Source organism: Hemicordylus capensis, chromosome 6 (assembly GCF_027244095.1).
Source record: "Hemicordylus capensis ecotype Gifberg chromosome 6, rHemCap1.1.pri, whole genome shotgun sequence".
In the NCBI taxonomy this organism is placed as follows: domain Eukaryota; kingdom Metazoa; phylum Chordata; class Lepidosauria; order Squamata; family Cordylidae; genus Hemicordylus; species Hemicordylus capensis.
The window spans coordinates 99,294,502-99,308,514 of NC_069662.1; the positions used below are offsets into that span (position 1 = coordinate 99,294,502).

Below are 14,013 nucleotides of genomic sequence, written 5' to 3' on the forward strand. Positions count from 1 at the left end.
ATAGAAGTAGAATGTACTATACAGAAAGGTTGTTTATAGCATAAGATTAGATCTTGGCTATTCTGGTAAGATATAATAATCAGTCTGATTCTGGAAGATGAGTGATAAAGAATTCGGTAGTAGGCCGACTAAAATAATAGTTGCTTTCATAAATTGGATAGGGGGTTTTCAGAGGTGAAACCCGAACAGATGAATGGTAAAGAGAAAGTGTATGATCAAAGATGTGCCATATATTGCATATGAAAGTGTGTGATCATCTATGTGCCATCTGTGCATATAGCTGACAGCTTATGGTTGTGTGTGCTTATATGTATTGTAATCGAGGTTAATATATAACCAGTATTCTTATTGTGAGAGAGGTTTCCCACAGAGACAATATCAGTTGCTCTGGGAGACAACTGATCTCCCAAATCTATTTTTGTGGATGTTTTGACACAATACCTTTTGTCATATGCTTGCCATTTTTTTGGGAGGGGCAGTATGTAAATCTAAATAAATAAATAAATAAATAAGGATTGTGACCTCCATTAAGATAATGTGTTCCATGTCCCATCTCCATCCAGGGTTCAGATTAATGGGTGTACAGGAAGAGGCCTTCTTGGTGGTGGAACATAGGGAACTGCCTTATACTGAGTCAGACCACTGGTCCATCTAGCTCAGTATTGTCTTCTACACTGACTGACAGCAGCTTCTCCAAGGTTTCAGGCAGGAGTTTTTCCTAACCCTTTCTACTTAGCTGGGGATTGAACCTGGGAGCAGATGCTCTACTACTGAGATACAACCCCACCTAGGCACTTCGGTGGTGCCTAGGTTCTGCAGTTTCATTCTCTGAAAGGCATGTCTGGTACCATATTTTTACTCCTTAAAATCTGAAAAAGAGTTCTATTTAGATGAGTGTTTAGCTTTGTCTGATCCCCTGTTGTTGATGTTACCTATGTGGTCTCTGGTTGCTATTAGTTTATAATGGATGTGTTTTAATTTATTTTAATTTGGTTGTTTTGATGGTAAGCTACTTTTAGGAACACTGTTGTAAAAATCGCACATATATACACACACCTTAAATTAAATACATATGGGAAAGATACAGTTCAGGATCCCAAGAGCTGCTTCTGGCTAGCCCAAGATCTTGCCCTCACCCAGAGCGATTGTTTAGCTTTTTTTTTTTTTTTTGTAGATCCCTATTATCATATTGAAGACTACTTCTATGTTATCTCTCCATGCAGAATGGGGAACATAAATCCAAAGCACCCTTGGAAGTGTGGAACATATTAAATCATTCTTTGGATCCTAACTGTAACATAATATACATGAAACTTCCTATACTAATATGTCAGTCTCTATCACAGAACAGGTGACTGTGTGCCTCTCCACTTGTATTTACTGGCCATGCTGATTATGCCAGGTCTCATGCCTGGATGAAAATGAAAGGTGGAAGTAGAAGCCCTTTCTTGCCATCATATTTGCATTTGGAGTAATATGACAGTTAGTTTACTGTTTGAGTCAAGGGGTTATAACCATAAAAGGTGCCTATATATTGCATACCTAGAGGAGATCAAGCTCTTGTTTCCTTCATTGTTCCTGCTAATGCAAAGTTGAAGAACCACGAGATTTAGTAATTTAAACTATGAAAAATCTTTTATTTTGTTCCATTAGGTAACAGAATACTTCCTCAAGGATTATTTGTTTCATACTGCCATTTCTTATCTGATGGGCCTCAGTAACATGCTATCAGTGAGTATGCTATGTAAATTAGCATATTTCTAAAACTTCTTTCTTTACTCTTTTGGCGAGTGCTATGATTGCAGGCTTGTCATTGCAGCTGGTGGCATAAAACCTCCAAATATTTGTTTTTTGCATTTCTTTGAGATCATTTGATTCCATTGCATTGAATATTCATTTGAGTTTCAAAAAAAAGATTTTTCCTTTTAAACGGGCTATTCATACTGTCAACATTTACTGAAAAAACAATTAAATGCTCCATACTTCTGTTGTTGTTGTTATTATTATTATTCAATTTCCAATAAGGAAAAAAAAGATATTTTATTTGGTTCCTGTTGAATGAAATTAAACTTTAACTTGGTGTTTTATGGTAGCGATTGACTAAATCAGTATACCTGATGTGAATTATGCATGTTGACACAGTACTGAAACTACATATATCTTGGAGCTAATGTAACCATGACCTTTCCCCCCAGGTCATCTGTTCACACCCTTAGCAGATTAGTGAGTGTAGAATAAGAGCACTTAGGTAGTGTAGTAAAACTAGTTTACATTGGCATTTCAACATATCAACTTTCATTGCTGCATGAAACCAGGAAATATCTAAAATTAGAACAAGCCCAGGTTTCACTTCATGACAGAAAGCAATAGATCTCTTCTTCTTTCACATTAAGAGATCCTTTCTAGTAACAAGGCTAGGCATAAGCACTGTCCCTTTGGGAAGGCCCCAGTGAACGATACTCCTGATGGTCTGAAGACAGCTGTTGAATGAGGAGAGGTGAGGTATGTTTGGTACAATTACTTATAGATAGGGAGTCAAACCATTAAAATCCAAACCATTATTTGGATTCAGTTCTGGTTCAGGCTCATCAGTATTTTTTAACTCTTTGGTTCAGTTCTTATTCAGATACTAACTTTAAAAAGTCGTTCAGACATTTTGAACTGGTTTTGAACCAGTTTAGATACGTTTCATGTAGAATAATTGATTTAAATCTAAAATTAATATTTTAAATGAATTAAATCTTAATTAAGATTTAAATTAATTAAATCATAAGACAAAAACATTAATGCTGTTTTAATACCCCCTTTCCCTACACTCAGGGCCAGTGTCAGAATTGCAGCACATTGCACAAATGCTGGGGTCCCAGGGCACTTGCTACCACTGCTGATGCCTCCTGCACTGCCAATGGGCCCCTAGATCCTTCCGTCAGAGTCCAGGGCATTGTGGAGAAATAAAAACTGTGTCTCTAGCCACACCAGCACTGAGGGGAGCACCAGTTTGCTCACCACCTGTGCCAGGTGACTAAGCTGCCAGGTGAAGCCCCATGTAGATGGGCCCTGGTGGGCATGGGAACAGCCAGCAGCACTTCTCTCTGCACCCGTGCATTTGCAGATGCCATTTTAATTTTTCCTAGAGTGTCCCAACACTGACAGAGCATTAATCAGAACAGCACTACATTGGGGTGAGGACACTGTGGGAGAGTTCAAGCTCTCATGCTAGTGCTGAGAGAGTGCAGCTGCCATTGTTGCCACTGCTGCAGTTGCACCACAGCAGTAGCCAAGGCTAGTTGCCAGCTGCTAAGCCTGCCAGCACCTGCCCACATGGGGGACCATGACAGGAGAGGGCCCTGAGAGGACATTTTGCTCAAGACTCTCTTGAACAAAAAGGCCAGGTTGGTCTCTGGGTCATCTCGGAGAGACCACATTACTCCTTTACTGGTGGAGCTACACTGGCTGCCAATAGGTTTCCAGACAAAATACAAAGTGCTAGTTACAACTTATAAAGCCCTAAAAGGTTTAGGCCCTGGGTATTTAAGAAAGCTTCACTACGAGCCCCACCGCCCATTGAGGTCATCTGAGGAGGTCCGTCTCCAGTCACCGCCAACTCGTTTGGAGGCTACACAGAGATGTTCCCGGTCACTGCCCCGAGACTGTGGAATGCGCTCCCTGCTGAGATACGATCCTCCCCATCTCTGTCAATTTTCAAAAAACATCTGAAAACCCATTTTTCGCCCAAGCTTTCTCAGCTTCCTAAATTTTTTTAGGTTTTAATCTCTGCTTTGCTTTTGAATTTTTAAATTGTTTTAAGTTTTTTGTATTTTTTAAACTTGTTTTATGCTATTGTTAACCGCCCAGAGACGAAAGTATGGGGCAGTGTACAAATTTGATAAATAAATAAAACGTGGAGCATAAGGGGGAAAAACAGGAAGCACCCAAACAGACACGCAAAAAAAGGAGACCATCTCACAGTGCTGTGAAGCATTTATTGAAGCCCAACACGTTTCAGCCTAGAGGCCATTAGGGGCAATAATTTGTGACATTACAAAGAGACCTTGAGCAAGTAACCATTGCCAAGTAGCTTATAAGAAGGCAAAGGCTACTTGCTCAAGGTCTCTTTGAAATATCACAAATTATTGCCCCTGAAGCAGGGCTCTGTGCTGAAATGTATTGGGCTTCAATAAATGCTTCACAGTACCGTGAGACTTTGTCTCCTTTTTTGCTTCTCTCAAACTTGGAGATGGCTCTGCCTATAGTCACACTATAGCAGTGTACCATTATAACAGTTCTACTAAAGGGAGCTAAAGTTGAGGAACTGCGGTTTGGGGGCTTAACTAGAATTATAGATCTATATCCAGTATAGGCATAGTAAATAGTTTCTGTTTCATGAAACTGCAAAGCTAATAAATAGCATGTATAATAATATGCAATGATTCTATTTTGAGAGGAAAATGTCCTCAGCTAGTGGATAGAGGAGAAAAGCTTTAGGCCAGCTCAGACAAAACAACAAAATGATTAATAAAATATGTAGAAACACTGCAAGTAAAACTGCTAAATATCCCCCACATAACACACCTTCAACTGAGATTCCTTTCCTTCTTAATCTCACTGTCTTACTTCTTTAAAAAAATATAATCTCTCCAAGCCCAGTTCCTTGCGACTCTATCTTTCTTTCAGAATGTTCCATTAAGAAAAGAAGTTGTTCTAGTAAGAACTAATCAACCTACTTTCTTTTCACTATAGTTTCTACAACTGGACTATATTTGATTCAAATCAATGTCCACAAGTTAGCTCTCTTGCACCTCAGATGTTCATGCGTCCGCCATCTTGGATTGGGGTGGATGACATCATTACAAACTACACCACTGAGGTGTCCCCATGTGTCACTCACTACAACTGTACCAAATTTGGTTCAAATCAGTTAGACTGTCAACAAGTTAGTGCACTTGAACCTCAAAGGTTTATGTGTCCTCCATCTTGAATTGGTGTGGATGACATTGTCACAATCTATGCCATTGAGGTGCCCCTATGTGTACCTACAGCAGTAGCAAATTTGGTTCAAATCGGTTAAGCAGTTCACAAGTTAGCCCACTTGCGCCTCAAAATTTATGGTTCCGCCATCTTGATTCACGGTGGATAACATAATCGCAAACTACACCAATGAGGTGTCCCTGTGTGCCACTCACTACAACTGTACCAAATTTGGTTCAAATCATTTAGACACTCCACAGGTTAGCCCAATTGCGCTGCAAACGTTCACGTGTCTGCCGTCTTGGATTGGGGTAGATGACATCATAACAAACTATGCCATTGAGGTGTCCCTATGTGTCAATCACTGAATCTGTACCCAATTAGGTTCAAATGGGTTAGACAGTAGGGATGTGCAAATTGATTTGGGTACAAATTGATTTGTACCGGAATCTAGCTGATTCAGGTGATTTGGAGACAAAACGAATCACCCCTGTGGTCCATTGGCTAGATTCGGGTACAAATCGAATCGTGCCTGATTCAATTTGAGATTCAGATCCCTCTTACTAATTCCCCCAGATTCTCAGCTTTCATTTAAAAAAAAGCTAAGCTCTAGCCCTTGTAGAAGTGGAGTTATGGAGCAAAATATGTAGTCACTATTTTGCAAGTGTTTGGATTCTTTGGTATATAATAACTACCCCGCAATGAATCCCTATGAGGATTCATTACACACCTTCATTTCTTCTATTCATTTTGACTGTCTTTTCGACAGTGCCAACTGTCAACTGCCATGTGCCAACTACACCCCACTCCCACCCGCAAGGCAGTGGGATACTACTCAGTTTATGTTCTAGGATTTTTTTTCAAGTGTTTAGGCTCTTTGGTGTCTAATAACCTTTCCTCATAATGAATCCCTATGAGGATTCATTACACACCAAAGAGACTAAACATCTCAAAAAATCCTAAAATATAAACTGAGTACCCAGTGGTTTGTGGTTTGGGGGGTAGTTGGAACATGAGATGCCACTAATTCCTCTTCCCCACCTGCAAAGCAGTGGGGTCAAAATGAACAGAAGAAATAAAGGTGTGTAATGAAGACACCAAAGAATCTAAACACTTCAAAAATACCTTAAAAATAAACTAAGTACCCCAGTGTGTGTGTGTGGGGGGGTGTAGTTGACACATGGCAGTTGACAGTTGGCATTGTCCAATGATAGTCAAAATGAACAGAAGAAAAGTAGTCGTATAATGAATCCTCATAGGGATTCTATATAGGAAAAGTTATTATACACCAAAGAATCCAAACACTTGAAAAATAATGACTGCACATTTTGCTCCATAACTTCACTTCTACAAGGGCTAGAGCTTAGCTTTTTTTTTTTTTAAATGAAAGCTAGGGATCCGTATCAGGGTTAGGATATGACAGCTTCAAATCTCCATTGTTTCCTATGGCAGAAATGTTCAAAATCAGTAAAAAAATAAAAAAGTCATTAAAAATCAACCAAGTGCCCCACTGTCTTGAAATATGGGTGGTAGGTGGCACCCATGGGGACCTACCCAACACCCACATTTGGTGCCCCTAGGACCTTCTTAAGTGGTCCGAATCTTAATCGAATCAAAGCAAATACAAATCAAATCTGGGGTGATTTGGAGGGGGTAGATTTGGATACAAAGCAAATCAGGGGTGATTTGTTTTGGGCACAAATTGAATCAAAAAATTGATTTGTGCACATCCCTATTAGACAGTCCACAAATTTGCCAGCTTGCGCCTCAGATGTTCACGCGACCACCATGTTGGTTTGGGATGGATGACATCATCACAGACTATGCCATTGAGGTGTCCCTATGTGTCCCTACAGCTGCAGAAAATTTGGTTCAATTTGGTTAAACAGTTTACAAGTTAGCCCACTTGTGCCTCAAAAGTTTACGTGTCCGCCATCTTGGATAGGGGTGGATGACATCATCACAAACTATGCCATTGAGGTGTCCCTATGTGTCAGTCTACAAATTAGTCACCTTGCGCCTCAGATGTTCACGCAACCACCATCTTGGATTGGGGTGGATGACATCCTCACAACTACACCGTTGAGGTGTGCCTATGTGTCCCTACAACTGTACCCAATTTGGTTCATATTGGTTCAGGCATTGCGAAGTTGATAGGGAGGGGACACATGGACAGACACACACACAGAATGCCGGGTGATCTCATAAGCTTACTGGAATGTAGGCTAAAGGGGGTGGGGGCGGGCAGGGGAGATAACGTACTCTGTTTAGGAAGGACAGCAGCAAGGAGGAACTGAAACACAAGGAAATGCAAGAAGCTCCCAGGCTTAGTTCAAGTGTGGTCCACACTGAGGCCTGATTAGTAAACCAAAGCCTGTGAGTGAGCAAGTCTCTACCTGAATCCCAGGAGGGCTTCCAGTCCCTACCCCTGCCTACCAGTTTCTTTTGCTCCTCTGCTCCTTCTCTTCACAAGGCCCACTGGGAAATATAGTACAGTGGTCCCTCGACTTACGTAAATAATCCATTCCGAATGCACGTTCGGAGGTCGAAATTTTCGTAAGTCGAGGAGCGCACCACGGAAGTCTCAAAGCACTCGTAATTCGAAGAAGCCGCATCTAAACATTCGTAGGTCGAGTAAGCAACTACTTCCGGTAAGCAACTACTTCCGGTCTTTTTGTCGCTCGTAACTCGAAAACAACGTAAGTTGAGTAGTTCGTAGGTCGAGGGATTACTGTATAGGAAACATAGAGCTGGAGCAGAGAGAAACCTTCACCCATCCCTCAAGAATCTCTTATGTACCACTTATTTCTTATTTTTTTAACAAGTTACTACCATTTATGTTTAGGGATTCCAATCATGTTCAAGATGGTCAAGAGGTTTAAGATTCACATTCAGTACCAGTTCACTGAAAAAAGCTTTCTAAACAGGTTTTAGGGTTGAGTTTGGGTTCAGTTTGACTCCCTCCTAGCACACCTATCACTTGTCGACCTATCAATGGGCAGGGAGAGCTGTGGAGTGTGCTTTTTTACTCTCTGTTTGTTGATACAGTCTACATACCTTCTCTCAAGGTAACACTTTGGGACTATTACATTTTCTAAGCACTTGAAATACAGTATATTGTACCTGTGGAAAATACGCTGTTTTCTCCAGTCGGCACTGTCAATGCAATTGTAATTATTGTGTAGAAAGGAGCTGAATGGATATCATAGTTATTGCTTGTGAACTTATTTGTGACAAGTATCACAACTCTGTCTCTTCCAACCACCTTGTTCACATTTTTATTTTATTTTTCTAGGACTGGAAAATACACAGCAATGCACATATAGCCACACTCTGGCCCAATTCTGACATAATCCAAGAATGAGCTCTGTATCTGTGCACTTCATCTCTTCTATCTTCCTCTGTCTTGTGCACCTTAATTATTATTTTCTAGTTTATTAAACCATAGTTTTCCTCAACATCCAAACTAGAAAACTATGATGTGAGTGTTCTGTACAGACTGGGATGTCAAACCACAGTTCATGTGGGATCACTCAAATCACAATTTCCCACTTGTACACAGAGTGATGTGGTAGCATGTCTGTTCAGATTTTTTAAAACAATGACACCATGGCACAGCTGTCTCTCCACAGCAAGACAATCCCATCTGCCAGTGCATTATCTGTGAGTGTGATATTTTCTCACTCACAAAAAGGGCCCTTGTGGGAGTAATGACCAAAATGAGAGTAATGACTAAAATTTGTTTTCTAACACTGATAAACTAATTGCACAGCATAGAATAACCCCACAATTCTGGCTTTTGGGAAACTGCTAGTTATTTTTCTGCAATTCTGGTCTTTTCTGAAGCCAGCTCCATACCTAGTTTTATCTACAGCAGACACGGCTGGAATGCTGACAAAGTATCCAAACAAAACACAGGCCTGCACAGCATTATCCATCTTGTCTAGCTTATCTCTTGCATTTACAAAGGGAATTATGAATTTAGTTAGTACTACAGCAGCGAATTCTTGTTTCAAACATGCTCTTTGAGGCTCTAATCCTATAAACTGATCTTCATGAGCCCTCTGAGGCCTGTGCAGAGTCCTAAGCACTTGCTTATGTCAGTGGTAACCATTGACAACCTAAATTATCTGTGGGCCGTGTGTGTACTCAACTCTTTTCAGCTCAATATTTTGCTGACAGAGTTGGAATTGATATTTCACAATAAAAATAGTGCATTTTTCTGTCATTGTTCTTCATGAATGGCTATCTTATTGAAAAATATTTACATTTTATAAATCCCTTCCTTTTTCCTGCAGCAAGCTTCCCCACGGCTTCTTCTCCACAGCGTAGAATATGAAGATGCTTTGGCAACTCTCTGTATTATGCTTGCCCCAGTGGCCCCACACATAGCTTCAGAGATCTGGAAAGGTACAGTAACTTACAGTTGTGTTTTTATTTAACACTGTAGAATAAAGACTTCTTGGAAAATTCTGCAACCATTTCTGAATTATCTATATATGTATTTCTCTTAGGTATACCCGTCGCTAATCCCATGCGTGGCAGCTCTCGCGAGAGTTTGCGAGCAAGCTGCCGGCAGGGGAAGAGGAAAGTGAATTGTGTATAAATGTCTGATAGTCTACTCTAAGACAGGTGCTCCCGATCTTTTTTAACAAGTGTACCCTTTCCATCATAAACTTTCAGTTCAGGTACCCCAGAGAGATTTTTAGCGTATGTTTAGTTTTATCTTTCATGGTTTGGTCCAGGAGTTTTGTGTCAGTTAGGCCGTGAGGCCCAAGCAGATTTATGTTATAGAAAGATACTCTATCTTTCTGCTACTGTGTGCTTCAAAGCAATTTATGTCTTTGAGCAATACTTGGCATGCATCTCAGTTACTTGCATACAAATTCTGAAAATATACCTTTGTATATTATCACTTAGAGTTGCCATATTCAAACTTTCCAAATCCGGGCACCCTAATTTGCATGCCGTGCAAATCAGCCTGCAAATAATTTGCTTATTGTGCAAGTTATGCAAATTAAGTGATGTGCTTTCCAGTTGACTTGTATTTGCCCTGGATATCTACCAACAATAATTTTAAAAAACACAAAACCAAAATATCCATAGGAAAAAACTATACTAAGTTTGAGATATTAATAGTAGCAAGATAAAAAATACACTGAGCTTTTCAGTTAAGGCTGCAATCCTATACACACTTCCTTGGGAGAAAATCTTATTGAAACCAATAGTACTTACGTCTAAGTAGGCACGCACAGAATGGATTGCACTATAAAGCCAAACTGAGAAAGCCAAAGAATACCAAAAAGAAGTCAATATGTGCTTTATTGACTACAGAAAAGCCTTTGATTGCATCAACCATGTCAAGTTGTGGAATATCCTTAGGAAAATGGGCTTTCCAGAACATCTCATTGTTATCATGAGAAACCAATACACAAGACAGGAAGCCACAGTCCAGACGGAACATGGTGAAACAGACTGGTTCTAGATCGGCAAAGGAGAAAGACAAGGTTGTCTAATTTCTCCTTATTTATTCAATTCATATGCTGGACATATACTGAGAGAAGCTTGATTGGAGAAGCTGAGCATGGTTTTAAAGTTGGAGGAAGAAACATCAATAACTTGCGCTACACTGATGACACCGCTCTGATAGCTGAGAATGTGGATGATCTGCAAGCTCTAGTAATGAAAGTCAAGGAGCACAGTGATAAAATGGAACTACGACCAAATGTAAAGAAGACTAAACTAATGACAACGGGTACAGCAACCAGCCTCAGAACTGATAAGACATTGAAGTGGTGCATAGTTTCTGCCTTTTAGGATCGACCATCAACAGTAAAAGATCCAACAATCAAGAAATCTGCTGCAGACTAGCACTTGGTAGGGTTGCAATGAAGGTCTTGGAAAGGATATTTAGATGCTATGATATGTCTATACCTACAAAGATTAGAATTGTTCAGGCAGTGGTTTTTCCCGTGACACTCTATGGATGTAAAAGCTGGACTTTGAAGAATCAAAATGGAAAAAGTATTGACGCTTTTGAACTTTGGTGCTGGAGAAGACTTTTGAGGATACCATGGACAGCCAGGAAAACAAACAAAGGGATCATAGAACAAATCAATCCATAATGTTCACTCGAGGCACAAATGATCAGGCTCAAACTATCATATTTCGGACACATTATGCAAAAACCCAGCTCCCTTGAGAAATCCATAATGCTGGGAAAAGTTGAAGGAAAGAGAGGACAACCAGCACCAAGGTGGATGGACTCGATTACGACAGCAATGAATGCACCACTGAGAGACCTCAAAGGCCAGGTTGAAGACCAGTCATCCTGGAGAGAATCTCTCTATGTGGTCGCTAAGAATCAACGCAGACTTGACAGCACGTAATCAATCAGTCAATAAAGCTAAAAATCTTAAAACATTACAATGTACAGGTAGGCAGTGATTTACATCAAAATCTAGCTATAGAGATCCCCTGCTGACAAAAAACAAAGACCACATTCCTCAGAGGGATTATTTGTTGTGTGAACCTGTCCCAGACAGCCTTCTGTGCTTCTCCTGCCTTTCTCGAAGTCTGATTGAGAAGAATACTACTTGCACATTTTGCTCCATTTCTCAGCATCTACTAGGGCTAGAGCTTAGCTTTTCTTTTCTTTTTAATAAAAGCTGAGAATCCAGACAAGCTAATGGGCTAACTGGGCCCTGGGGAACATGCTTAAAATCCAATAAATACCAGGAAATTCGGGGGAGATGGCAACCTCAGTATCAGAAATATGTTTAACTAAAACATATCATGTCTTGTTTCGATAGTAGGAAGTTCTGATGATTACATTTTTTAAAAAATCTGCGGGCTAAGAGAAATGGCAAACAGGAAAGCATGCATTGGCATTTTTCCAGTCTCATATTAAATTGTTTGATCTCTCTTTGAGATGAATGTATTTTCTGTTTTAATCATATTTTGTGGTTGGCAAATATTCACTGCATAATTGCATACACCCAATGTTCAGTACATCAGTGGGGTGTGGGGCCAGGGGAGTATATGCTTGGCCTATTTATTTAGCCTGTCCCTTTCCCTGAATTGAATTATATCTTAAATACTATGATTGCCTCTGCTATTTGTCCATGTTGTTGTTGTTGTTTGCTCCTTCCTGAGGAGACAAAACAAAATAAGTAGCTAATACTGTATATATTAGTGGCATTATTGATCTCTGGGTACCCCAAGCAAAGCCTGTTGTCCCCATTGTGCTAGGGCTTCATAATATTTTAAGAAGCAAAAAATATAGCTTCTGTTGTAAACTTTTGTTTAGTTATCAATTATCATCAGATCTCTATATGGGCAGTGTAGTCAAATCCCCAAAGAATTGTTTGTTAGTGATGGCATGCCTTTAAGGGGTGGGGTGGAACATGTTCACAGTTTTGTTTAAATCACACATTTAAGTGCTGTCATGATTTTTTAGTTTAGTTGTAGAATCATATTTGTGATTCCTTAGCAAATAGTTGAATTCTGTCTTTAAAATGAATTCTACTTCAGCTAATGGTATAGTATTGTTTTGATATTTTGGGGTATTGTCCTTTGCAAGGAGAATATTTTCTTGTACGCTCATTCTTATCAGGAAATTGCATTGGGTGGTTGTGTTTCTTTTTTTTGATGATGTGTGTATTATGTGGGGTGTGTGTTTCTTGTGTGCTCATTCTTATGAAATTGCATTGGTGCATGTGTTCCTTTTTCTCTCCTCTCTCAAATGTATAGTGCTGCTTTGATGTTTTGGGGTATGAAATTGTCCTTTGCAAGGAGGATGTTTTTGTGTGCTCATTCCTATCATGAAATTGCATTACTGTGTGTGGTTCTGCTTTTAAAATGGAGTGCTTTACAAATCTGCCTGCACAATGCAGCATGCATTTGCTGCCAAAATGTATGTGTCTGTGTGAAAAAGTATGTCAGCCCTTCACTTGTGGCCAGAGTTCATCAGACTGATAACTTGGCAATTTGCAAGGCAAGCAGGATGAGGAAATCTGTTTCCTTCCTGGAACTTTGTATCTGAACAACATTCAGGCACTACATCTAAGGCCTTTTACTATTTATACTAATAAAATATTTTCCTATTCACACAAGGATGTAAAGGCTACTTGATCTGCAAGCGTTCATTTATATTGGGAATCCTGTCAAGCAAAAGGGGAAGTTATTTTGGAAATGGCACGTGAACATGTTAGGTCTCCACATTCCACTTCTTTGACTTGAAATTTATCCTTTTGATCAGCATCAGTTATACCATGAGGCTGGTTCACATAGTGCAGCCTAACACTGAAGTAGGCATTACACCCAGGGAACATTGAAGCAAAGAATGAGTTCATGTGTACCATCACACAATGTGAAGAATGTTATGTGTGTGCCCCATGTATATTCTATATGTGTCTGCTTTAATTTCACGCTTATTTAGACCTCTGCTGTCTTTCCCTAAAACAATAACAAAAGCTACATTGCATGAAAATTAGGCATTTCACTTAATTCTGTGTGTCCTGTCCCATTTTGATGCATCAAATATTTTTGCACTGTTTGGTCATCTTTGTTCTTTCTAGTTGGAGCAAAGGGACTGTTTATAGAAAAACATAGCCTGTGTGGTTTGGGGAGCCTTAAATTAAACCAGATTGCATCTGGTGGGCTACTGTGTAAAACAGGATGCTAGACAAATGGACCTTGGGCCTGATCTAGCAGGGCTGTTCTTATGTTAACTGACCTTAATCTATCTGAAAAATTAGATTTGGTAAGTATCATAGCTCAGTTACCTAAAATTCCAATGTAAAATAACTAGCAACAAGGACAAAGCAAGATTCCTTTAGGGCAAAAGCCTGTTTTAAAAAGGACTTCATCTGACAGTGGAAAGTCATCAGAGAGACAAAGAGCATGGTGGGCCCCCCTTGTTAGAGAATCCCGTAGTTGAGGTACAGCCATCAAGCAGGTGATGTTCCAACCAAATGTGGCTCAGATGTCAACATTCTTAATTTCTGGGCAGGCTCATACAAGAGAAGGCTTTCCTTCAGGTGT

At 39.9% G+C, this 14,013-nt stretch overlaps 1 protein-coding gene and 1 long non-coding RNA gene across 4 annotated transcripts in view; one reads left to right on the forward strand and one right to left on the reverse strand.

The window, feature by feature from the left end:
- Positions 1 to 14,013, forward strand: part of LARS2 (leucyl-tRNA synthetase 2, mitochondrial) — a 95,086-nt gene that overhangs the window by 74,825 nt on the left and 6,248 nt on the right. For all 3 annotated transcript variants that reach the window (XM_053262219.1, XM_053262220.1, XM_053262221.1), the window contains 2 exons: positions 1,654 to 1,731; positions 9,267 to 9,378. In XM_053262219.1, the coding sequence (XP_053118194.1) occupies positions 1,654 to 1,731; positions 9,267 to 9,378 (190 nt within the window). The remainder of the gene's footprint in view (positions 1 to 1,653; positions 1,732 to 9,266; positions 9,379 to 14,013) is intronic.
- The window catches only part of LOC128330050 (uncharacterized), an 89,994-nt gene that overhangs the window by 56,939 nt on the left and 19,042 nt on the right, over positions 1 to 14,013 (reverse strand). The gene's annotated exons all lie outside the window — the stretch shown is intronic.